The 27,233-nt window shown below is 41.4% G+C and overlaps 1 protein-coding gene across 2 annotated transcripts in view; it reads left to right on the top strand.

Annotated features, from left to right (window-relative positions):
- The window catches only part of KLF12 (KLF transcription factor 12), a 238,403-nt gene that overhangs the window by 142,301 nt on the left and 68,869 nt on the right, over window positions 1-27,233 (top strand). For both annotated transcript variants that reach the window (XM_058825256.1, XM_058825255.1), the window contains 2 exons: window positions 6,769-7,312; window positions 22,130-22,265. In XM_058825256.1, coding sequence (XP_058681239.1) covers window positions 6,769-7,312; window positions 22,130-22,265 — 680 coding nt within the window. The remainder of the gene's footprint in view (window positions 1-6,768; window positions 7,313-22,129; window positions 22,266-27,233) is intronic.

The raw sequence follows: 27,233 nt of genomic DNA, 5'->3' as shown, positions 1-27,233 counted from the left end.
AAGGCCACCTGTGCCTCACAGAATATGCTATGGGAGTTTCTTTAGTCTCTTCAGACTCACAAAGAGAATAGAAATACTATTTTTAGGCCTTGAGGGTTGGAAACCTCCACTTTTAAATCAAACTTCCAAGTGTTATGCAGAGATAATGATACATTAAGTGAATCATGAGTATTTTAAACTCGGTATCTCTCAGTCTCTACTGTTAAATGAATTCCAGTTTGGTTAAATGCATTTTCATGGAACCTTTTTTATTTTAATAATTCCTGGACTTTACCCTCTGCCTTTCTCAGCACTCAGGTTGCTGCTTTTATAAAAGCTTCCATATAAGTCATTTTGACAGAGTCTGAGTCAACCTTATTTGGGAGTGCCATCTTTTGGGGTTCTCTTTTCTTCCCTGGAACAAAATATAACCTTGACCCTAAGCAGCTATTTGTTGAAAACTGACAGTAAGACACATTTTAATTTGTGCTTCCAGAAATGAAGCAGAATGATCTCGCTGTCTTGCATTTGGCCCTCTTCTTCAGCATGACCTCCTGTGTTTCTCTAGTGCGTCCAAGCTGAGCAGTTCTGTGAGCCTGGAAAAACCTACAGGAACAGCCTTGAGCAAAAAGGCAGAAATCCCTGTTCTCTTGGTGCTTTAGCATGTGGAAACAAAATTTTAAGTATTTTGCTCTGTTTTAGTTTTCAGCTGTGTATGTGTTTGTCCTTCTGCCTTTATACAGCTGTCTGTCACCGCTGTACTGGTGCATCCTTTATGTGTGGATTAATAATAATAGCCTCATCTCAACCTGAGCATAGTTGAGTCTTGGATGTGTCATCTTTTCAGAGGGATAGCAGAGTGTTTCAAGTAGAGCTTGTTTAGTTCATATTTTTGCAGATTGTATTACGTCTTTTTCTGAGAGTATTTTGTTGCTTTAGTTAAAGTGAGGATTTTCAGGCAGAAGCGAATATTGTGAAAGTAATTTCTCATGCTGGGAAGGGGTTTTGAAAAACATCTCTTCCTGTAACTTCAAAGAGAATTCACTCCTAGATTAGCAAAATAAGCCCTAAAAAGATTCCAAGTAAAGCTCTGGGTACTTCAGCCACAACCTACACAGCTTTTTGAAGTGCCCGGGCTGCTACTTACCCTAGCTAAGTCAGTTGCCCACAGGGTGGGGTAGGACAAAACCTGACATAGGCAGATATATTTCATGGTCAGCACCTACAGAACTGCAGTTTCAGGGGCATGAATTTTCTACCATATCACGAGAAAGATAAGAAAAAAATTCCATTTTAATTTGAAAAGCAAACTGTGTGGAGCACACCATGTTCTAAACCCAACCCACCTGCTCATCTCATGGCATCAGAGTTGTAAGCACATCTGTGTGCTATGCAAAAGCAAAATGACTCCTAGAGCAAGTGGGTTTTGTAATTTAAAATGTGTTGATTTTCATTGACTGTGAAGTGTTAGAAAATCTTTGACCTGCACAATATTTATGATTATTAAGGTTTCACCCTCCAGGCATCATGACCAGAGCTGAAAGCTGCTCTAGCTGGGCACACATTCTGTACTGCCTGCCCAGGAGAGGCTGCATGCCTGCACTGCTGAGCCTTGGCGTTTTGGTGCTGCAGTGACAATGATGGGGTTAAAATTGTGGTGAGCTTTTCAGATAGAGTATGATTTTTCTTATCTCAGTCTTCTTTAACACTGACAAAACAAAATCATCTTGTCTAAAATTGCTCCTGCTGGAGCAGAATGAGATGGGAGAGCATAATGAGAACCAAGAAGGGGTTTTGTGTGATTTGACTGAAGAGTTAAACGCTTAGCGATTTATTTTTTAACTTCCTGTCCTCAAAGCTAGCTTATTTTATAAACGCTAAATTTAGTCCGTTCTGTTTCTGTCATCAAGGACAGCTTTTTTGGTATGCTTTCTTACAAAATGTTTGACCTTGGGAGATTGCTGCCAGAAAGGAAGACACTTCAAAAGCTGACAGCTGATTGTTGGAGGTTTGTAAACTGTTGTGTGGCTCAGTTGTGTGGGCTCAGTAGAAGTCCATAAGGGCTTAAAGACTCACTATGGCTTAGTACCCTGTGAAGCTGGTGAACTGCAAGGTGTCACGATGAGCTGCTGACAACAAAATGATTTTTTCTTTTTCTCTGGTTTTAACCTCAGCTATGAGGAAACTGTGAGCTCTTCATGGCTTCTTTAGGGTCAGAGACAGTGCTGATACACAAAGGAGTTGCCATGATAGAGTAAGAGTAGATTTAAAAGGGGCTATTGCAAAATTTCCTCACAAATTAGGTGGAGGTGGAATTCAGGGGGCTGGAAGGAAGATGAAGAGCTGTGCAGGAAGGATGGCTGCCCAACAGATAGGATGTTACCAGCCACAGCGTCACCGTGTTTTGCTCCAGGTATTGCGGCTGCTTGCGAGGTAGACTGGTTGTTTTTCCTTAACAGTCTGGGAAGAAGGAGTAAGGAATGCTTTTTTATTCAGCCAAAAAAATCTTTGTGAATAGGGAAATCACGTGTTATGTTCCTGGTGGTATTTATTAATGACAAGCTAATGAAACAGAGCACTGCAGAGAATACTGGTGTACATCTTTAAAAGGACAAGCACAAAAAGCATGAGCCAAGAGCATTGATTAATAGCAGCTTTATTAAAAAGCCTTTTCTAGCAGGGAGCCATCCTTACCTGCTTTCCAGTTCTGGCTTAGCCTGGATTGGGGTGAATGGTGAGCAGCATAAGGATACAACAGCAATGTTGCAGAGACATGCATTGCTGAGATTTGCTTCCAAGTCCCAGCTGGAGGCAGGGCTGAAGCTGTCCCTCTCCATTGTACCAGCGGGCTGAGCAGTGAGATGAAGGAGGCCACGTGGAGATGTAACCCCTCATGTTGTGTTTCCATGGTCTGGGCTGGTGTCCAGGGCAGCCCACTGAATTACAGGGACCTTAGGATGAACTCTTTCTAAGCCACCAAATGTTCTGAAAGCTGCCAAACTCTCAACAACAGAGTTTAGACTGCTAAAACCAAAATGAAGTTTGCAAAACCAACACAGATGCTTTTGGGAGCCAGACAGGAAAAGCCTGTTTCAGATGCCCAAAGTAGCAATCCTCTGAGCCCACACCACCACTACAAGAAGCCCAGTTCACCAGATGAGAATGGAAGGACAGAGAGACGGAAGAAACCTATTTGTTTCCGTTCCAGTTGAGCTGACAGAATGGCTGAAGGTACACTGAATATTGCAGCCACAGTTTTATTATCTTCTCAGTTGGAAAATATGTAGTTCCATTAGATAAAACTAACAACAACACTCAGTGTCTAGGAAAATGAACAGGTATTTCTCAGTTAATAACATTAGTGGGAGATGTTAAGTAGTGTTCTGAGAATTCAGCCATTCCTTTTGGCTTCCTTGCTGCTCTTCTTCCCGTAGTTCCTCATTCTGGAATAGCTGTCATCATTGGGAGAAGTTTACTTATACCATTCATTTTCAGAAAATAATGATAAATTTAATGTTCCAAGTTTTGGTTCACATACTGATTAAATAGAGTTTTGGCAACTTAGATAAAATCTGAGGTCATGGAGGAGCATATACCACTTGTAGGGAGTGTGAGTTGTTGGGGTAGATATCTTTGTTTACCACCAGCAGAAGAAAATATAGCACTTGCTTACAATTTTTGTCTTAAATATGAGACATACAAACCTGTTTTGATAAGGATCTTGCTGGTTTTTGTAATGTCAGCTGACATCAGTCACATCCTGAATTAACCAAAGAAAGGGCATCCTTAGTCTTAAGAGTTTTGTCAGGGAAAGGCAGCTATGGAAGGGCATGCCAGTTGGCATCCTGTTTGGAGAAATTCATGAAGGGATTGTAAAGGTTTCGAGATTTGTTTCACTGCTGAAGACTGAAATAATAATATCAACTGCATTACCATAGTACACAGAGACTGTGTGACCCCTCCAGCAGCTCTGGACAAGAAGAGAGTACCTCGGGAATGATACATGGAATGTAAGGAATGTACAAGCAAAAGTAAATGTAGAAGAGTTGTTAAAAGAGAGTGATTTGTATGATAGTCTGAAGTTACTTTTTTTCTGAATTCCCAAAGGAGAAGGTGTAATTGCTACAGTGAAACAAAGGTCTGTTCTTAGCACAACTTAGAAAAATCTGTAAGTCCTGACCTGTGCTTTGTATCAAAGACCATTAACTCTATCCATGAAACAAATACTTTGTGTGGTGTCAGCTACAGGAGGGTTTGGGCTTCTTTACTCCTCTTGTGAGGGACCTAGTGCTGTTTGCTGCAAAGCCAGGTAGGACTTTGGGGCAGATGCACCATCCTGTTTGGCAAAAGCTTTTGAGATCCCTTATGTTCAGTCCCTTGTGGCAGTGGATCAACCTGATATCTGCCTCTGGCGCCCAAGGAAAATCTGGAGTAAAGAAACATAGGATTTCCAGTGTAGTGGATTTATCTACACTGTGGATAGAGCTGGTGACTTGTGCTGCTTCTAGATGTGGCCATGTGCATGAGGTGATCCCTCATCTCTCCTGCCCAAGCTGATGCCATTTTTGTCCCTCTCCTCTCAAACATTTAAGATAGGAGATGCTGCCTTTGACCTTATGAGGGTTCAGGTGCAGGTGTCCCTCTCCACTTTGCCTTTGCTCTGGTGCCTGTCTGTTCAGTTCAGCAGGACCAGTCTGTCTGCCCGAGTGCATATAGATGAGACTTGTCAAGATTTGACAAATTAACTTCCTGTGCCATGTATGTTTATGGTTTTGTCTTTATGATGGCATGGTGGGGGGCGTCTCATTATGGACATTAGCCAGAATAAGGTGTTTGAGAGGAAGTTACCAGGAATCATCACCTGGCAATTACAGGCAGGTTTGCCTTCTTGAGGAAGAGCTTTACATAGCCTTGTCACTCACAGCTGGTTATGTGCTTTGAAAAGTAACCTGTTCGTAACTTTGTGTTCTTTTTAGCATAATTTCCCATTGTCTTTATGAAAAGGGATATTTTGCTTTGAATAGCAGGATCCTGGGTTCAGGTGACTCCCTTTATTTTAAATGGATTGGTGTATAAATAGAGGAAGAGATCATTCCAGAGATATTCTTGCTTTCAGATAGGGGGAAATGTCAGATCCAAGAACCGATCCAAATCAGCTGAATAGATGAGATCTACTAGAACATGTCATCTTTCAGCATGCCAGGAATAATATCCAGTTAGGTCCTTATTACTGCAGTGTTCAATATAAGTGTTTGTATTTTTCAATAGAATTTCATTCTCTGTTGAAGCTTGACTCTGATTCAAAACAAGGAGATCTTTCCTTGGAAATATTTATAGTAGTTGATTATAAAAATCCCAAAGGGAATTCATAGCTTGATTGATTCTTAGTTTATTGACAGTAGATGCAATAAAATATTTCCAGTTTAAATATTTTCAACTCAATATTTGTAGATACTTTGTAAATACTGTAATCTAGAGATCAAGTTAATGCATTTAGAGCTGCTTAGGTCTGTACAGGGAATAATTGTTTTGGGTCAAGTGAGGTTTGAAGGAGCAGTGTTTTGTGTGGAGGTTGGGGTTTGGTGCTACACTGTGAGTGCCTGTCTGTAGAGAAGCTCTGCTGCAGTGCAGTGCTGTGGAGTTCCTTAGCTAAGGAGCTGAGAGCTGTGCTTTGTCTTAGACCAGATTATCGATGGGCATTTCCAGCCTTCCTCTGCCTGGTGAAAATTACTTGAGAAAACATCATTAAAGACTGGTTATTAATGATGGACTGTCAAAATGGAAAGATATATCAAATGAACTTCTCTAGGGATCTGTCTTTGGTCTAGCATTATTCAAAAATTCTATTAACCTCTTTGATGACAGAAATAAGGGAAAACTATAAAAATAGCATAGAATAAATTTAGTCCAACCAGCTTTAAAAGAATTAATCTAAAGCATAAAAATGTTTTGTGAAGTCAGGAAAATTGTTCTCAATTAGTATGGAAATAATAGTAATAACAATGGGGAAGGCTATCTAATGGGCTAGTCCAGAATAATGAATTGCTGTAACCATTGCTCGCTCTGACAGGGCAGTCGTACAAATGTGTGGCTCTGTACTGACCTGTAAGTTCATTACCAGTGAGCATTCAGAATGCAGAAGTCAAACATAGAACTGAAGGACTGAGGGTAGCATAAGGCACCTTCTGAAATCTGTTGTGGACACAACTTCAAAGATCACTCTAAAAACCCAATAGGTTCTAAGGCTAGTCCTTTTGAAGCAGAGATCACAGAAAGAAGCAACCAGGTCTGGCTAGTCTAGAAGAAGGTAGGCAAGTAGGGGGAAATTACAGTATTGGAGCATTCAGAAAGTTGTTTGAGAAATGGTGATAACTACTTTTTCTTCATGTCTGAGTGATGATGACACAAGAGAGTAATGCTCTGGTTTAAAATTAAATGTTGGGAAAAAAATGTTCTGTCAATATAAATAGTTTTTACTGCTGAAGATACTAAAATTTCTGTCATTGGTGACTTTGCATAGTAGAAAGAAGCAGGATGATTTTCTACTGTTAATCCTGACACTTTCTAAGAAATGGGAATAGAATTTTTTTTCTTTTTAATATTCTGTTCAAACAGAACATGTCTGTGTTTTCTAACATGATTTGTACTTTAAAATTATGAGCTGATCCAAAAAAAGGGACTAAGTTCTGTGGCTTTCATGATCAAGTTGTGTGGTGTGCATTAGCAATTGGGTGTGCAAGTCATCTTTATGCACACATATAACTGTGTCCCTTTGTTCTTCCTCAACAGTCTCCAAACGTCCACAACTACCCAGATATGGATGCTGTACCCTTGTTACTAAACAACATGAAGGCCGACCCCACGGAGGATTCATTATCTACAGACCATTTCCAAACACAGACTGAACCAGTGGACTTGTCAATAAACAAAGCCAGGTCGTCCCCTACAGCAGCTTCATCTTCACCAGTTTCTATGACAGCATCAGCCTCCTCCCCTTCCTCTACTTCTACTTCTTCTTCTTCCAGTCGGCCAGCTTCATCCCCCACAGTAATAACATCAGTCTCCTCAGCAGCGTCTGTACCGTCAGTATTAACTCCAGGTCCTCTTGTGGCCTCTGCATCTGGTGTTGGAGGCCAGCAGTTTTTGCACATTATCCATCCAGTACCACCTTCAAGTCCCATGAACTTGCAGTCCAACAAAATGAGTCACGTGCACCGTATCCCCGTGGTGGTACAGTCGGTACCTGTCGTCTATACAGCTGTGAGATCACCTGGGAATATGAACAACACTATAGTAGTACCGCTGTTGGAGGATGGGAGAAGCCATGTCAAAGGTAAGGTGGAGCCAGTTTTGTGCATCTGTGGCATCTCTGAAACTGGTCTTGTATGAAAAAAACATAATGACAATTACAAAGTTGTTCATTTCCATACTTACTGTGTTGTTGCTGAAAAGACATACAACTTACACAATTTGCAGGAACCTTTAAAAGTCTTATCTCAGATGATCTTTAAAGTAAATAAGTTTTTTAATTAAGATTGGGTTTAGCAGTGGTGTTAGATGCTCAGACAACTTGTGGCATATTCTGTCCTGAGAGAAATAAGTCCTCCCCAGAAGCTGAAGAAGTAGCAGAATGGAAAAAATGGCAATGTCTGATATTTATGACAATATATAAAACATCATAAATGAACATGGAAAACTCACCAGGTGTTTCAGATTTAGCATGGGGAGGAATGTCAGAGGGATTGTTCCCCAGCAAGTCGAAAGCAATCATCAGGCTCTAGGCATGTGTGAAGGAAAGGCTTGTGGACCAAAGAGCATTAGCAGATGCAGAGAAGTAGGTTTTACTAAGCTTAAGGAGTGGCAGTGCAATACTTTGAATTAGATTTCTTCTTCCAGATTAAACAGCAAAAGGGAAGGAAGCCACCCAGAGTGTTTATGTTGGAAATGAGTTTTGCAGACATAGGACCCGAGAGGCACAGGGAGGTGTGAAGGGAGGAAGAGGCACATGTCAGAAGGACAGATACACTCTTGAGGTGTCCAAAGAACACAGAAAGGGGAGCTGGAAAGCAAAAAAGAGTGAGAACCCAACAGTTACTGAGGGAGCAAAAACTTGTTACGGATAGTGAGATGATGGGTGGAGTAAGGAAAGAAAAAACAGATGTGCCCAGAAACTTTGAAAGCACAGCTTTATAAAAGGGGCATTAGTGACAGAGATGGGAATATGAGGAAAGGAATGAGATACTCATTTCAAGGCTCATTGCACGTGAGTGAATAAAGTACGGTAATTTTCCCCTGAAATGAGATATTGCTTGAGGCAGAAAGGGAGGGTATTGACAGATAACCTTACTTTGGGGCTTATGAGACTGCAGGACATTTAGTCTTATAACATCTCTTGTGTTCCTAATTGCAGAGTGAACAGGTCTCAACTTGTTTCTTACCTCTCATGTCTGTTTTTCATGAACTGGCAACTGTTTGTTATAGTACAGGCCTACAGTGATGGGTCATTCAGATGTTTAGCGGCATCCTGTTGGGTATTAGTCTGTGACTCTCCTACTGTTCCCTCACTACCCAAAGGGGGACTCTGCCCTCTCAGTAGGCTTGGACATGGGAAATGAACTCATTTTTGATCTGAGTCTAGTTTTAAGCCTCAAAATTATGGTTTAAGTTTTATTGCACTTCATACAGTGGTGTAATTTTAGCCCTTTGTGCCTTTCTGTCAATAAATTACGAATAAAACCAGGACTTTGTACCGTGTAGTCTAGGAAAAAAAAACCCAAACAAACAGAAAAAGGAAAGTTTTAGTTTGTATTTTGATTTTGGCCCTTCAAGGTGCACCTAACCATGAACTCATTGAGAAATTTTCCTGTGTGTTTTCTTTTCGAAGGTGCTGGTTGGCTGTGGTAGTAGTCTCCTCTGTAGGAAGCACCTCCTGATCTTGTAAAACTAGAAATTCACTATCCCAGTTTCATCAACAAAATTCCAGAATTTAATGTGCTGAAGGGATTTCAGCCTGTGAACTCCATGCCTTCAGACCTGCCCTGACAATATGGCCTTTGTGCTCTAATTGGTAGAGGTCATTAGCTATTAGCCCCTGCATCATCTATTAATGCACAGTTAAAGTAAAATAAAGTATTAACAGTTCTTCAGTTTATTAATTTTTTTCTCATGATTTGTACTCATTTTGTGGTCCTTAATTCTTTTGATTAAGAAGTTCAGGTTAATTTAAATTAATACAATAGGAGTAAATTGGGCAACAATCCACTCTAGGCAGTAATCTTTTATCAGCTTTTGCTGGAGTGTTTTTCATTCTTTAGTGCAAAACAATATAAATAATTCAATGCAGTTATATTACACAAATTAACCAATTAAATTATTTTAATATGTGTGCAGACTAAATTCCCTTCAATAATCAGCTCTTGTGCTGTTAACAAAAAATAAGTGTACAGAGATCCTAACAGGTCATTGTTGCCAGATTGAATTAGTTCCTAATCCTCTACTAGCTGATGGACAAATGCATGTTTGGAGTCATCTAGACTCACAGCTTTCAACTTCTACATGAATGCTGCTAATTTTCAGGAACATAAAAATATGCACACTGAAACAGTTGATCCACAGAGAGCATCAGCAGCATAATCCCTATGTTATTCCTGCATTGGTGCTAATTCAGAGACGATGTTGATGATCCAGGAGTGCCAGTTGGGAAGCACTTAAAGTTATGTTTTGCGTGACCCTTTATCTAAGCCCTTTTCACACAGTTGGGACTAAGGCACTTTCCTGAAAAGAGATATTTTTAATATGAAAATTACATCAGACCTGAGCTCTCAGGCATCTCCTGTATTTCTAGGTTTCAGGTGCTGAGGGGAGCAAATACAAGAAACCAGGGCATAGAGAAAAGCTTTTTCCTTGTTATTCCCGATTTTATTTTTCTCATGCTGAATTGTCCTCTTCCTTCCAGGTTTGACTAGAACCATTTAATTTTTAGGGTTTTTTGCACCTTCTCAGGCTGTTCACCATCCCTCTAATACTGTCTCCAGGTGTTTTGCACAGGTGGCTTTCTGCTTTTCCTGATGCCTCCCAGACCTTCTTTCTCACTTTCAGACAAAACTCTCCCGGTGCCCGCTTTTTTAGGCAGTTCAAGCAAATAGTTTTTTCTTCATGTTCTGTTTGAATATTCTCTTCCCTCTGGCACAAGAAGTGTCTACTTTGTCTTCTGTTTCCCTGTCTTCTTCTATTTCTCTATTTTTTCTAGTCCTTCCCATCTTGCTGACTGCTCTTTGAGTGCTACTTTGAGCATCTCTGCTTTGTCTCCCCCTCCTTTTCTGTTAATATTTCTAAGCTATGCTGTCATCTCCTCCTCCGCCTCTGCGCATCCTTCTCCACAGTGCCATTCATCATGGCGTTCTTTGTCTCACCATCCTTCAGAAGAGTCTCAGATCTCCTTTTCTGCCTCCCAGTTTGCTGTTTATTTCTGCTGTCTATCCTTCCTCCTCTCTCCCTTTTTTTTTTTGGTTGCAAGGTTTTTTGTTTTGAAGACACGTAGCCCTTGTATATACAAGGTGCTGGCAGCATCCCGTCAGGTCCTGTGCCACGTGCTGCACCCCAAGGCGAGCAATAGGAGACAGGGCTGTCATGCTGCAAAAGCACCCTAATGTCAGAGTGATGTGCTTTTGCAGGATTAAAAACCTAATCTAAATCAAAACCAGGATTGGTGCATTTTTAGGAAGTTACTAACAGTGCTTCTTTAGAAGGAAATTAGAGAACACTGTTTTCGGTGTCGGTAATACATCACTTACCAATTACAAATCTTAGTAAATTCCTGTAAGTTGCTAACACCACAACATTCAGCTATGAACAGACCCCACTGTTGACCAGGCACCTTCATCCCCCCTATGCACCAATGGGGAGGACACACTCAAGGGTGATCCCCAGAGCAGTGGGGTCTCTTGCAGCCCCCACAGCACCAGCCCGGCTGTGCAGGTTGCCCTCTACAACCCTCTCCTCTCATTATTTCATGCACATAAACCAGAGAAATGCATTAGGGCTGTTGGGCACACAGGACAAGGGAGCCAGGCGCAAGTCCTCATGGACACCACAGGGCTAGACTGTGCCCCCCCCACACCATGGCAGACTCAAAGTTGACTTTTTCAGTGGTCACTGCTCTTGTCACAGCCTTAAAAGGTGCTTGGAGGGTTTTTTTTTCTGTGAGGATTCGGTGGTGGTGACTAGACATTATTTTACATTGAAATATTCCATGAAACAGTATTATAGTCCCTTTTTCCTTGCTTTTTTTTTGCTCCCTGTTTAGCAATGGTAAGCATTGCTAAAAGTTTAATTAGAGGCCCAGCAGGTAGCAGCACCTATAGATAAGACTGCCTGATGGTTTCCCTTAAAACCCAATCTTCAGTTGCTCCAAGTCTGTCTGTATGTAAACCATTGAGACTTACATTTTCCATACTGCCTCAAGCTATTTCTGTGTTTTCTCTTTTTTTTTTCTTCTTCCTTTAAGAGGAAATTTTCAAGAAGAAAAACTATTCCACTCTTCCTGAGACTTAGCATCTTAGCATAGAGGAAAAAAAATGTAGCATTTTCTATGTTGAAAATGTTTATTCCAGCTTTTTTTTTTTTTTTTTTTTTTGGTGAAAAACTAGAACCTCAGTGTTTTTAATTACATGAACTTCATGCTTGGTTTGGACCATTGTTCTTTGCTTTCAGCAGATATCCATGAATACTACTGGCAAATCATGTCCCTCTAGCAGCAAGTTTTGCCAAATACAATATTCTTGAAAATTGTTTTCTGTAGTTCAGAGGAGTTAGTGCTTTCATTGAAGAGCCTTTTAGAATCTCCTTCCTGATAATGGTGGATGAAGGGCTGGTGCAACTTTGATATTTCTGGGGTTTTGGAATCAGATTTATGAATTCTCGTTCTTACGGGTTTTTATGTTTTCAGAGGGCACAATCACTTGCAAAATTCACCAGTCAGAGCATTATAAATTTAAACTTGCCAACTGAACTTTGTCTGCTTCTCTTGTACATAAACGCCTGTTATGACATGGTCTTGGACCTTTTTTATGTTGTATCTGTATTTTGGCCATGGCAAAAATACACAGGTTTTTTCTTTTCACAGTTTGCACCGTTTGGCATATTCCTCACTGTGGATATATTAATAAGTAGTAAATTCAGTATCTTTTGCTGCAGATTTTTTGTGACTTCAGACAGGTAGTACCATTAGATTACATTATCCACTGCCCTTGCTGTTTTTTTAAAGTACAACCTGTTATTTCTGCCTACTGTAAAGTTTATTTTGCAAAAATAAATGCAATTTACAGTTAAAAGATAGAAACTAAGATGTTCCATATGTTTAGAGGTCAGATTATAGGGTCTGTTTGTATAAATTATGCTATGGAAGAGACATTTAATTAAAACCAGTAGTGTTGCCTTTTTTGTTTCATGTGGAGTGATTATCCTTTCTGCATTTTAGTAGACAGTTATTTTGGATTTGAGTTGCATTGAGGCTGGGAGTTTCTACTTTAGCTGCCATCATTTTGTTGTTATTCTCAAAAACCTTCTGTGGCTGTCTGTATGCAGCCTGTCCACCTCCCTACCTGCTGCCCCCCAGAATGTTGACTCTGTCTCCTCCTGTTTGGTTGGTTCAGCTGGAAGAAACACTCGTGGTTCTGGGAAAGCAGGAGCAGGTTGGCAGTGGCTTGGCAGGAAGAGAGGCAGGCAGAGGAGAGGCTTGTGTTCACGGTGGGACCTGTGCTCCTGAAGATGCTGCACATTATTTAAGAGCTACGGTAAACAGTAGTTTTTGCCAGAGGGGAGAGTTAAAACACAGACTCTAAGTTACCACACAGACACTGTGGTATTTGACACCAAGGAGGTTGGTTTAAGACAAAATGGATTAGCTTTACTATAGGGACTTCCCTAAACAGTCTTCTACTTAAATTTCCAGAAAAGTGCTCCTTCTAGTGATTCACTGGTGACATACTTGGGTTCTTTCACTGTAGAAGCAAATGCTCTATTAAGATTCATCAGTATGATTTGTTCATGTTGATGTTCATTTTCAGCTAGGAGGGATTTGAGGAAGGGAATGAGGTACAGGCATACTCTAACTTGATTTGCAAACCCAGCATACGCAGGATGAGTAAATCTCTTTTGACATATCCTGAGTCCCTGCACCTTTTGGAAGCTGTTAGTTCTTTCTCTTCCATGCCAAGAATGCCTCTGGCCCTTCAGTTCTGTATTCTCACCAGGGCTGAACTCTGATCTGCTTGCTTTTATCCCATGAATTTGGATCCAGCAGAAACACATGGCTAAAACTTCTCATTTACTTTCTCTCTGCCTTGGGTTTTATTGTGACTTGGACCAACCTGCTGGAAGCTTCCTGATGTCTAAAATATCTCTGGCCTGTTGCAGTGTGTAAGCTGCAGTCTGCTACCATTGTGTAGTAGTTTCACAGTATTTTATCTAATATTAAATACATTCTGTCCTTATTATTTTCCTTGTTTACTTTTTATGATAGAGTATTTGTGTATTGGATGCTCAGCGAGACATAAATCTCAGCAGTCTTAGTAGTTTCCTTTTTTGTGTAGATGACGTCTTCTGGCATTGAAATAGCTTAGAAAGAGAAAATTCCTTTGTTTAAAAAATGGGTTTGTATTTTTATGTATACAACCCAATGACAGAGATGCTTAAGTATGTGCATATATTACATCCATGCAATCCCTCTTACCTTTGTATTTCTCCATATAGCTTCTATTTTACAGGTTTATGGCAAATTACTTGACTGTTGAAATAATTTTAAATATTGCCTTTGATTGGATCATAGCAATTAATATTCTCTGCTAGATTAGTTACACTGTGCATTTCAGTGCCAGTTCCCATTCTCTGTGAACCATAACCATGCTAGGTGCAGTTAACTGCTAAAGCCATATAGTGCCATAAAATCTTAATAAAATCTGAAAACTGTGGAGTATGGGTAATCTTGCTATAAATTGTAATAAAAATTACCCCTGTAGACTCTATATTCTGACCATTACGTTCATGCATAGTGCTGCTTTGTACATAAAGTTTTATGAAATAAATCGACCAATTCTGCGGCCCCTACCAGGCACCAAGCTGTTTTGATCAAAAATCTGATTGGTGCACTCAGAGCATTTTTCCAATGCATAAAGCATTTATAATGAACTTTAAATAGGAAGAAAAATGTTGTATATGTGCTTTATATAGTATGAACTAGCTTAGGAGAAGGAAATTGTGAATAGCGTCATTCACGTGCATTTGGTAGGTCTGTAAAGACACAATTTTGAATTAAATAGAAAATAGAATGCATTAAATAAACCTGAGTACAACACAGTCTCTGAGGTCATAATTTTAAGTAGCTCCTGTACATCTGCATCTGGAAGTGTTGCTTCCAGCATTAGAAATGCACAGTGATGTCTGTTGCAATCTTTTTTGATGCACTCCTGCTAAGTCCATGCTGGTATCCTGTTCTCTAAAAAAATTTCAAAGAAGGGGGATATTCATTTGTTTCAAACATCAAACTGTGGTGTGAGGCTCACTTCCACAGTTGTAAAACCCATTTTTCAGGAGTAACCAAGAAGAATGGAGATGATTTCCTTCTGCTTGGTGTTCGATGCACCCCGATGCATTTGTTATCAGGGACATTTGAGACAGTTTCAGTTTAAGAGAGAGCAGAAGACTTGCTCTTGGTCAGGAGCTTTCTTGCAATATTTCAGATATTGAACTATGCTGTATGCCAAAATTAAGGGTCCAAAGTTATAGTTAAGACACTGCAGTGTTTCTGATGCTGGCAGATTAATTGTGTAATGAGCTAAAACATGAGTGCCATACAGTTTTCTTAACCGTATTTTCCATTTCCATCCTTCTAGGAGTTTGGCAGCAAATGTCTGTTTTTACTTCAGTCCTTCACGTTCTGCAGACACAGGGACACACATGTGTAACAGCAGTAGTAATGAGATTCTTGTTGATGTTAATTTTGACATGTGGGGTAGTATTTTGTTGTCCATTCCTAATGGAAGTAAGTGCAAAGCATTACTTGCAGCTGGAGACAGTCTTTAATCTATTGTATGCCAACATGGACTGAAATCAACCAGAGAGGAGTTTACTGGAAACATCAAAGGTGACCCTTTCTGGCTTATTGAGCCATGTTTCTGCTTCGTTTAAACTTCCATCACAATAAAAATCTGTGGCTGTGTTTCCAAGACCAAACCCATCACCAGGCATGGATCTGGCAAGGCTTGGAGGGGCCTCGCCACCATCCAGGCTGATGTCTCAGCTAGCACAGGTCTTGGTGTCACTGCCCACTGCAGACCCGTGTAACCCTGCTTCTGACAGGCAAGTCCTCGTGGGTGAATGGCAGGGCCAGTTGGAAATCCCATAATGAACAATCATTTTGATTAGCAGGTCGATAAGGCATCCTTCAGAGAAAGCAGGGTGGGGAGTTTAAAATGTGAAACAAAGGCAAGCAAATTCTGAATTTGGAAATCCTTTCAAAGAGCAGAAACAGATTTTTAATTATTTTAATGATTCTTATTGTGGTGTGGTGTGTTGGCAAACCTACATGTGGGAAAGTTTACAAAGTTATTAGCTCAGAAGTTAAGTTAGTGCAGAAAGCTGTTTTTAAGCTAAGTGAGATGGAGGTATTTCAGGATGCTGAAATTTTCTCTCTGCTTTCATACCAGCCAGCATCATCTCACAGAGTCATTTCAACATCAGTTAATTACTATGTGGCTTAGCTATAAATTGAGGCAAAACTCCTAATGGTTACTTAGTTTTCTCCTGCTCTTAAATATTTGATTCCTCTTTAGCCCAAGGGTCTCATATTTGCCCTTAAATCAAAGATAGGATGTAGACATAAAATTATTTCTAGTGGGTGTTCATGAGCCTAATGATGGGATGAGTTTTCATCCCTTTCACTCACAGGAATTTTGACTAGGCAAAGTAAATCAGGTTGCAGTAACTGAGAACTGCCAGTGGTGACAGCAGTGTTGGGGTGTATGGCCCTTTCCATGCCACCTGCAGGCATCCAGATGCAGGGCCTCTGACAGTGCTTGGCTTTGTCTGACCACATCAGAGCACTTGAGGTGTGTATCCCTGATTAGTCACTGAAAAAAAGCAAAGATGTTAGGACATACCTGGCTGAAACCCAAGTGTGACAGACGGGGAGAAAATTTACCTACCATCTTTGTATCAGCAGCACATGTGTGAGAGGGGGAGGAGGGATGCTGGGCTCTTGTCAGCCTGCAGCGATTTAAGTCCACAATCCCTTCCTTCCTAGGAGTTTCCAGAATGTGGGCGGGCAGGAGCACCAGTTTGGGGAATGAAGAGGGGAAAAAAGTCCCCTGATGGTGTGGCTGTGGGCTCAGGTTATTCCCCTGAGGAGGTGGAGGCTTGATCCTGTTCCAAGGGGTTCATCTGCCCTTAGCAACCGACAAGCTGGATCCTTCCCAGAGATTGTGCTTCTGTGACATGGCTAATTCTGTACCATGTCAAAACCAATGCAGCCCTGTGCCAGAAAGCACAAATGTATGCAGTGCTCATTAAAAAGCTCCTATGCAAGTTTAAATCTCTTCCAGCATTGTAGAACAGGCAATTTTGTCCTCAGAAGCAGGATCAGGTATTGTCTGACCCCACAGCCAGAATAAATTTTAAAGCCCCAAACTGTTCAGTTTGACAGAAATAGAAGCAAGCTTATATGTGATCCAGATCAGGCTTTTTCCTACTGGCAACTGGCAGCTGGCAGATACAATATTAATGATGATAGACTTAAGTTGTGTAGTATTTACTGGTTGGTATGTGCTTTATGTGTGATCTATTTGCACATCTTCACTTAAAACAAGTGCAGGAAGTGAATTTGCTCGTAGTGCCCAGAGGGAAGCTCCTTTTTGGTACGGTTTGGGAAAGGGGCATTAAGAAGTGATTACATGTATTTGTGTGCATTCATAAGCAATTCTCTCTACTTTTCTTAGCAAAAAAGGATCACTGTTTCTTGAGGCTAACAAGGACGGGAAGCAATGTGGCTGCTTGCAGCCTTCAGCACTTGCAGACGATCTTAACTCCCCTGGCTCACCAGTCTATTCAGCATGGAGAGCTAACAGCTTGCTTCTGTACCTCCTGTGCACTCATTCAATGGCACCTTTGTCCCATGAAAGCAGCAGTCTGTGACTGGTTTCTTTTTGCTTGCCTCGCCTTAACCTCATTCACACTTCACAAAACCACCAGATAGCTCTGTTGGACAAATCTTGCATTTCAAGAGGCATAGCAAGGGCAAGAAAACCAGTTAAGGCTAATTAATTAATGTGTCTGCCTGTGTTTGGGAGGACTTGATTCAGTGACCCAGACAAGTCTCTTCTGGACCCATGGTCCTGAGTTCAAGGAAGAGCTTGGTTGTTAGACCAAGGTAAAGCATGAAGGGAGGTTAAAATGCATTGGCATGTTTTGTGGGCTTTCCTCCACCTTCCTTGCCAGTTACTCACTTGTCCCCCACCTTTTTTATCTCATTTGCTAAAAACTATCTCTTGCCTGCATCTCTTCATCCTCTCTTGTTTGATGTTCATTAGGCCAGTAATTACTTCTAATTCAGTGCTTATGAACTGAGGCTGGTATTCATAAACCTTGGTGCCAGGAGTTTGACAGTTGTTCTTAGATGTCCAAGAGAAAGTCAAAGCTGTTGACATAAGTAGGAGTCATGAACTCCTGATGTGTGACAGTCCTGTGCTGCAGTTTGCACACTGCAGAGAGTGGTGAGGAGGAGATATCTGTTAGGCTTTTGGCCAGTTGGTTATTCACATGGCCCATTTCAGGGAGGAGAGTTAGTTGCTTGAAAGGCTGTTTTCCCCTAGCAGCTGCAGCCATGCTGATGAGAATACAGGCCAGTTTGCACCAGCTGGCATCAGCAAGGCTCAGCCTCCTGGTCAGTCACCTCACTCCCCAGTGCCTCGGCCACCCACGGCTGCGAGCTGGAAGGAAGTGACAAACAAAGAGAGAGAGAAAAAAGGATGTATATGTGGACTGGCATAAAAAGTAAGGGAATAATCCCTAGAACATTGTTTTATTTACTTACAATCTTTAGTTAGATTTTCTGCAAATATATAGCAGTGCTTGGAATACCTGCCTTTGAATTTACCCACTGATACATTTCCATTCCTCACCTTTTGTCCTCTCCACACTAATGTGTGGCAGCACGTCATTATGTGCTCAAGCATTGGTGCCTGATGGGGCACACTATACCCAGTGAGTGCAGTGTGCCTGAGCAGGCACACTATACCCAGTGAGTACAGTAAATTGTGCCTGGGTGAAAAAGTAAAATGCTGCTCACAACTTAGTGTCTGTGCTAGAAGTGTACAGAGTAGGACTTAGCAAGCAGAAACAAGGAGAAGGTAATTGAGAGCTTTGATCCTGGCACATTCCTGTAGTAATCTAAAATCAATACCAGATGTCATAAGAGTCTCATTAATATCTTAAGAGCCAGCAATCTGCAGTAATAATGAAACAACATGTCTTATAAAGAATGAAAGTACATAAGATTGTTCATACACGTTTATACTATCTCTTTTTATGTAGGTGTATTCACGCTTAAGTGATCAGAATTCATGTGTAAGAACTGTATTACAGAATCAGTTATATAACAACTTCCATCATTTCAAGTTAGTTTTAGTTTCTCAGCTACCTACTTAAAACCTTTGCTGTAGTGCAAGTCACATTAAACCTCAGGTAACATACGTAGCTTTTTTGTTACAATTTTTAGTTCTGTGAACAAATAGCTAGCTCTCACAAGTGCATTGCTTGTAGCACATTTAAATATTGGGCAAATACAAGCATAACTTTTTGTAATGAAATTCACTTCAAGGGGGAAATAAAAGCTTTTCTCAGAAGGTAGTAAGGCAGTGGAACAGGTTGCCCAGAGAAGCTCTGGATGTCCCATCCCTGGAAGTGTTCAAGGCCAGGTAGGATGAGGCTCTGAGCAACTGGGTCTAGTGGATGGTGTCCCTGCCCATGGCAGGGGGACTGGAACCAGATAATCTTTAAGGTCCCTACAAACCTATGCCTTTCTGTGATTCTGTGAAAAGAATATAATATTTTTTTAGATTTAGAATTAATGAAATACATAGTAATAAACTCATTCTTTTAAGAAGGAGCATTAGGGAGCAAGGCAGGAGTGGCACTTCTTTCAAAATAGTTTGATGGGGCTAAATCAGCTGACTGGGTGGTTCAGTGGCTTTTAAATAAAGTACTAGATTGTCCCTAGTGCTCGGGTTGAGGTTACACATTGAATATCATCATGGGTAAGTTGTGATTTTAAGAACCACTGTCAGAATGGTGCTCATTCTGCCTAAAACAATTGAATGTTTCAAATAATTTCTAAGTTGTGTTTGTCTGATGTAAGTTCACTGACAACAGCCTTTGCTTTGATAAGTAAAACGTGTTTGCCACCCTTGAAGAAATAATAAGCAGTCCAAACATAGCCTGCATTACTGAGGCACCTAACCTGTGCCTGTAGAAGGGTAATAGAAGAAGTACTGTGCAACTGTAAATGCACTTTAAATGTGGTTCCAGAAGGGGTTGTTCCATCAACTTACTGAATGTATTTAACAGTATTTTCCTTATGAAATTCTGTAACATAAAAACCACAGCTGAAAGTTAGTCTATAATCAGTGTTCTTTTCCTCACAGGTGGTTTGCAGCTAAGACATAAATTAAAATTTAAGACTAGCTTTCCCTGGATTCATCACTCATTTGTGGAGTGCTTTCTTTTCAAGAGCCTAGCTATTCATCAGTCCTGCTGTTATGGCTGCACAGCTCCTGAAGTATCTGAGCTTTCCCATTTTTCATTGTAACTCAGTTCCTTTTGTAGAGTCAGTAAACACTGTAACATAAGAAAGATAGCATAATGACAGATTTAACTATGACTTTGGGAGCTGCTCCCTAGCTGTGGGCCCACTGAGCTGTTCATGGTCTCTAAAGGGAGCCTGTGATACATATTGTCTAGGTTTGTGGTTAGCCAGAGTTGAGTAGGAATGAATCCCTTCTCAAAAATCATGTTGCAAGACCCAGAAGAAAGTGTCCTGTCTCCTCTGCAATACAGGAGAGCATAAGGTAACAAACTGCAACAGTTAGCTCTTTAAATCAATAACTATGAATTCCCCTATTTCACCAGAGCAGACAAAATAAACACATTTTTACTCAAATCTCTGCCTGTCTTTCCCCTTCCTATGCCTCCCTTGTAGATTCAGACCTCTCTCCAGTTTTACTCTCTTCCCCAGCTGCTTTGGGTGTCTCTCAGCACCTACTAATCCTATGTGGTATTTATTGAGTAAGGAGAAATGTCTCTTTCTCCACATCTATGGCACAAGCAAGCCCCAGTTCCTCTCAGCACTCCCAAGTCACAGTTGTGCCATGTATTTCCCCTCTATACCCATCTCTTGGTTCCCTCCCCCTGTCCTGCTGAATTCTGCTTTCTTCCCCTTTGAAAGACAGCAGCCATCATAAGAGGGAAGGCAGGTCACCTGCCTTTCTGTTCTCCTCTCCTTCCCTGTATGTTTGGCAGAAAAGCTAACTGTGGTGGCCATCTGCCTGGTGCACACCCAGCTGTTCTCACTCCTCCTCCACAGAACAGGGGGGAAGATAAAGTGCAAGAGCTCAAGGCTCAAGATAAAGGCAGGGAGATCACTTACCAATTACCTTTACAGGCAAATAGGACTCAGCGCAGGGAAAAGTAATTTATTGCTAATTAAAAGTAGATTTGGATGGTGACAACCACAGTCCCCAACCCCCTTTTCCAGGACTCCCCTCCTTGATTCCCAGCTCTTCTCCCTCCCCCAGCCCAGGGGGATGGGGACTGGGGGCTGTGGTTAGTCATAATTGTTCCTCTCTGCTGCTCTTTCTCCTCACACTGTTCCCTTGCTCCATTGTTGGTTCCCTGTAGACAGTAGATCCCATCAGGGCAGTCTCCTCCAGGGCCTGCCCCATTATGGAGAGCGTTCTCCCCTCCATCTCCTTGCACATTGGTATCTGCAGAGCTGTTTCACGTGATCCCAGAACTGTTAGTATTGGAAGTGACTTCTGGCGATCAACCAGTCCAACACCCCTGACAAGCCAGGGTCACCAGGAGCAGGTGACAGGAACATATCCAGATGGGCTTTGGATGTCTCCAGAGAGGGAGGCTCCGCAGTCTCCCTGTGCAGCCTGTTCTTGTGCTCTGCCACCCTCAGTGTAAAGTGTTTCTCACACTTTTTTCACTTGCTTCTTTCCTGGCCAGTTGTTTTACCTTTTCTTAAACCTGTTTTCCCTGAGACACCCCCACTGTCTGCAGGGCTTAGCTGTGCCCAGCACTGTGTCTGCCATGGGGCAGCCCTGGCTGCTCCTCATACAAGTTCCTGCAGCTGTTGCTGCCAGCATCTGGGCACTTACTCCATTGCCATGCAGTATGGATACTGTAAGCTGTGGACAGGTAAAACAATCCTGCAATTCCTGATCTTCAGATATTTGTAAGACCTGAAACTGGGTGACTTTTCATAAAAATGTGTTAGCCCCACTGATACTGGTCACCTGAATGTTGGTTGCCTGTGTGGGATTACACATAGTGTGGAGGGAAGGATCCTTCAGAGGCTGACAGTGGTGTTGAATTATGTCAGAAATCAGGACTGGGGTTTTAGATGCCTAAATTTTAATTGAGTGGAGTGACATGGGTTCCATCCTCTTACCTCACAATGAACGTTCAGAATCAGATATTGCCTCCTGAAATTTTGCTGTCAAATGTACTCTTGAGTGTTCTGTGTTATTCAAAGCAGATGTAACCCTTTCCCTTCTTCCCTTTCCCTTCACTTTCTGAAGTCAGGCAGTGTAAGTTACTTGGTAGTGGGATTTTGTTGGATGCGGTGTGAGCAGTGATTTTAAGGTACTGCCGAGTGCATTGGTGTAGCCTCTGTGAATTCACAGACCTGCATGCCCCTGGAAGTGCTCACATCCAGCTGTGGCACCCCTGGGTGGCTTTACCCACCTATCAGCTGATTTGGGAAGCTCAGTGCTCTCCAGCCGGAGTAGGCAGACGTGTTGTGCGCCCTGATGTTGTTCTGGGACAAGATTAATTTCAGCACACTCATATTAATCCATTATATGTCTCTTTCCAGCACAAATGGACCCCCGAGGCCTATCTCCCAGACAAATTAAAAGTGACAGTGATGATGACGACCTGCCAAATGTGACCTTAGATAGCGTTAATGAAACTGGATCTACAGCGCTCTCCATAGCCAGAGCAGTACAAGAGTAAGTATCGCGTTCCCAGACAAGATGAGTGTTGCTGAGGCGTTCCCAGGCCCCCGGAGGCACTGCTGCTGCAGGGCTGTCCTCCTGCCTGCAGGCAGCATACCTGCCTGCACCTTTCCCTGGAGATTCATTCCCTTTCTTGGAAGAGATGACTGTATCTCTTGTCTCTCTCATTATCTTTTCCTTTCTTTCTCTCTGCCCTCATTATTGAGTTTCGTATTGAAGTTGTTTCTTCCCCTTGATGTACTTGGAAAACTTGCAGTGGGTTTATATCCTCTCCAAAGAGAGACCAGGTTAGATTACTCAAAAACGATGTATTTTTTTCTTGACTGAAAGCAGCATCAAGAAGTTGATAGGAAATAGCAGCATTTCTCCTGAAGGACAGTGTCATTAGAAGGAAATTACTGAGGGGCTTCGAACAATTTTCCACTGCGGTTATTTTTCTGTGTACTTTTGCTAACTGGGTGGGCAAATATTGTCTTAATTTAGTACCTGTACTGCTTGTTTGAAAAGAAGGAAGCAGTTTATCATGAACATTTGCAATTCTGTAGGTGCATGAGGTTGGTCAGTCACTGTAGCAGCTGGAAGGGAACCAACTGTGAGGTAAATAAGTATTAATATCCCAATTTTATAGGTGAGGAAAATGAGGTTACATGTAAAGGTCACCCTGTTGGTCTGAAGCAGAGCTGGAAATAGAACTAGAGCCTCCAGGCACTGAAGCCTGTGCTAGACCCACAAAAAATGTTACTTTATCTGAGAGGTTCAAAATATGTGCATTCTGGACATTATGAAATAAAAATGGGTGTAATTAAGGCCATTAGACATTGCTATTGTATAAGTTATTATAGATGCATTTTAAATGTCTTAATATGGTATCTAAAAATGTTTTGCTTTGTTTTCCTGGACATCAGCAGCTAAAAGAGCTAAGCCATGTTTGGGGAGGTACTGCCTTTGGGTTTTTTTTTGCCAGGCATGTACTACCTCTTCTGTCAGCCAAGCACCATAACTGTGAATCTCAGACTGATATTCTCCTTAAGCAGAGAGAGAGGTGTTTGTGAGCAAGGCAAGACAAGGTGTTGGTTCTGTGATTAGCAGGCTCCCTTTCTAACAGTGATAAAGGAGGGGAGAGTTTCTTTGCCAGTGAGGCTATTGCTTGATAGACAGGTCCCATATGTATTTTCAATTTTCTAGTCACAACAGCAGGCCCCGAAGTGCTAAGTATTTTTTCTCAATTTATAGCACACATAGTAAGCCAGAAAAATAAAACAATGCGTCATGATTTTGCAGTAAATGATTTTGCATGGTCTAATTACTGAAAAAAGGAAGTGTGGAGCATTAGCAGATAATTTTAATATATGACTGGCAGGCAGATACTGTTCTCCATGATGGATATTGCTTGAACACTTAGAGAATTGGTCAAACCATGGGAAGCTTTTTTAGCTTTTGTGCAATGCATTTTACAGTTTGTGAAGGTAAATAAGTTGAGTATTACTTGACTGACTCTGGAGCTTAAGAATCAAATTAAGAAATTTAATAATATAACATCAACTTGTTCTTGTTACAGGTTTTATTTAAACAGTAATCTGTTAGTTTATTTCAAAAGCCCCATTAGGAAAATCTAATTTGACTGTGATCTGCAATTTGTCATCTTTACTTCATTCTCAGTCACAGACTCCACATATACAGTTGCTGAGTTGAAAAGGAGTTTTGGCACTTCGTGCGAACTGCACTCAGTCTATTTCTTACTTGTCTGCAGTATTGTGCTCTACAGGGCAGGCTCTATTTTGATTTTAGGCATTTAATATGTACTTTAATATTAGATGTTTAGCAAAGGAGTCCGCTGAAAAAGAAACTCTCATTCTACATAGCCTTGTTGCAGAAAGTGCCTCTGAAGCCTTCCAGAGGGAGATCCTGTGTGCTCAATTTCAGCATCTAAACTTAGCAGACAGGAATTTCCTCTGAGGACGTGGAAAGGCACCTACTGTTCTGCTGAATAACCGGGCAGCCTAGGGACATGCACAGAAAGACTCTTGAGCAGTCAGTGAAGCATAGGTCAAAGCTTAGTGCCTGAGGGAGGCAGGCTGGCCCTCGAGTCTGGATGACTGTCCCACAGAGTGTGTTGTTCTAAGTGAGCTTGTGAGCTCTTTCTGGCCAATAATTGCCCGAAAAATAACTTCTTGCAGAGAGTGGCTAGGAACTACATGGCAGTACTTCCAAAGTGATGGGGGCATCCTTTTCTTTAGTACCAACTGGTGTTTTACAGTCTTGTCTTTGTTAAACACCATACGAATTTTTAGGTGCTTGGTAGCAGGTGTGAGACAGCAGCTGATCTTCTCCTGCTTGTTTTTCAGGCATGTTTTAAATTATTCTGCATAAGGCTTATGAATATAAATATATGTATATATATTTGCCTACTGCCACCTATTCTCTTGAAAGCAGTAAGGGGGTTCAGACTCTGGGGCTTTCAGAATCTGGTAGTGGGCATTTGCTTTGGGTTGATGCTGTAGAGCCCCTCACACAGCATGTGGGGCTGTGAAGGATTGCCTCAGTGCCCTGCCTTTCCTTGCCTCTTGCCTTTCCCTGTGTGCAGTCTGTGGGGCTCAGGACTGATCTTGCCTGTGTCGCTATCTGCATCCCAGGCAGGTACCTCACTCCCTGCATAGGGCTGGCAGCAATCCCTGTGCCCTGTTGGAGCTAATTCAGGGGCAGAGAGACACTCCAGGCTGTGAGCTCCCGTTGCTCTCCGTGGCCCAGGGGTGGTGCAGCAGCTGCCTGGGACACACGTCAGCACTGCACATCCCTGGTGCCAGGGGAGGCCACGGCAATCCCTGTCTGGGGAGCTGCTGCGCCAGAAACTGGGAGTGGCAGCGCTGTCCTGAATGCTCCTGCATCTTCCCTTGCATCTCAGTCTGCCACCTTTGAACCAAAGGGAAATCAGCTTGTCAGTTTTTGGGAAGAAACTGTGTTTTAATACAGCCATTTTTAAGCTTGTTGGTTTGGAAATGACACTTGATTGGACAGTTTGGAATGCCTATTTGAAAGATTTGCTTTTCATGTCCTCTTAAACTGGGTGGCATCCACCTATGTTGCTGCTTTGTTTTGGGTCCACTGTAGTCTTACAGGAACAAAATTCTTAGGAATAAAAATTGTGACAATGAAACACTAAGAGCCACGTGTTTGACATTAGTTCTTATTTACACTAACAGAATGTAATTTCCTTGCATATTTGTAAAGTGACCAAGTATGACAATTTTTTCTCAGGAAAATTGCCTTCTTGCTGCAAGCTTTATGTTGGCTGAGCTTCCAGACTTTTTTCTCAGTAGTTCTTTTGGAATGAGTTTGCAGTTCTCTTTCAGTTCAACAAAACCAATCAATAATGTAAAATTATAGATAAATAAAGTCATTATTTCAAGCAGGGTGCTTCAATGAAAATTCTTCCTGTGACAGTGCTGGTTTATGGAAATTGCTGTGTCTTACAAAATATGGCCTAAGAATTGTTTATTAATCTCAGATAATACACTGTGACTGATAATAAATATTGCAACATTATGTAGATTTCAGTGGGCTTTGCATTGTAAGCAGCATTTCATCCTTTCTGTGGCGTGTTTTACAAACTCATTTTGACATGTAACATCTAACAAAGAGCAGATTTGCCTCTATGTGCCTGACACCACTGATGCTTATTACACAGCAAGAATAGTATCATATATTCAGAACCAAGTCTCAGATACACTCCAGAAATCTTTATGAAGCCAAGGGAGGAGAAGGTATTAGTCAACCTCTCGAAGACCAGTAAAACTTTTTTAGGGTCCCTCACAGAGGCAGCATGCTGTTCCCTCAGCCTGGCAGCCTTTCCATCCCTAGGCAGAACTGATGCAGGATGGCCTCAAGAGCCACCTCCATGGCACATACTAATGCAAACCCTGAAAAGAGCATTCACCTCCTTATTTCCTGCACACTTTTGTGGTAAAATATAATATTTTGCAGCATGCAGCTCTCCCCTCCTTGAATATGCATAATTTAAGTTCTCCTACTTACAGAAACTGAGGGCAGAAGCAGGAGAGGCAGAATGTGATTTTTAGTAGGAACTTTTGACCAGTATGTTGGTAAAAATCCAAAGGTGCAGAACTTCTTTCTCTCTGGGCTACTTTTCTCCTTAGGTGTTGTAAGTGGAGAAAACTCCTTTGATGGAACCATGTTTTCTTTCAAATGTCAAGGAAAAGAGGAACTGTACATATAAACTGATGATGCTTCAGATAGTGTATTGTTTTTCTGGAGTAAGGGAGAGACAGAAGTTTCAGAGAGGAAATCCTGTCTACTTGTAGTTATAGCTGCAGTTAATTCACAGAGATGGGATTTGTCATTTGTATGTGACTGCTCTGACCTTTAACATGAATTCCTCTTTAGGCTGAGCTGGGTGCTTCGGAGTGCTTGTATGAAAATGAGATTAGGGACCCTGCCCCTGTTCTCTTTGGCTACTTTATGTGATTGATACATTGGTGGTAATGTGATCATCTTACTTTATTTTTAACTTCTCTGGCATCTGTTACTGCAGTACAGTAAGAGTTAGTTTTGGATACTGCAGAAGCAAAAAGGAGACTCCACAACAGACAGACAGTATAGCCACCATACCAATGTACTCTCTTAAATTAATACATGCTTTTCAAATCTGATTTATTTTTCCTAAATATCTTTTTTTCTCCCTCCTCTTCTTCTTTGTAAATCAACTTCTGCGGTTTATTTTTATCTCTTTAGAAGTTTGTATCTTTATTGCCATCAGCCGTTCATTTTCTACATTTTGTTTTAGTTTGTTTTCCTGCTTTGGTCGCAATCCTTACTACTGTTGAACTATTCATTATAGGGAACTTTCACCTCATTTTGTCCTTCCACTTGCAGACAAAATACTTTGTCCAGTCTCCAAAAACCATAAGGGAGGGTGTTTCAGCAGTGTTTGTGTGAACTTTGCTT

The sequence above is a fragment of the Ammospiza caudacuta genome, chromosome 2 (assembly GCF_027887145.1).
Source record: "Ammospiza caudacuta isolate bAmmCau1 chromosome 2, bAmmCau1.pri, whole genome shotgun sequence".
NCBI lineage: Eukaryota > Metazoa > Chordata > Aves > Passeriformes > Passerellidae > Ammospiza > Ammospiza caudacuta.
Note: the sequence above shows the minus strand (reverse complement) of the source record. Positions and strands in the feature narration are given on the sequence as shown.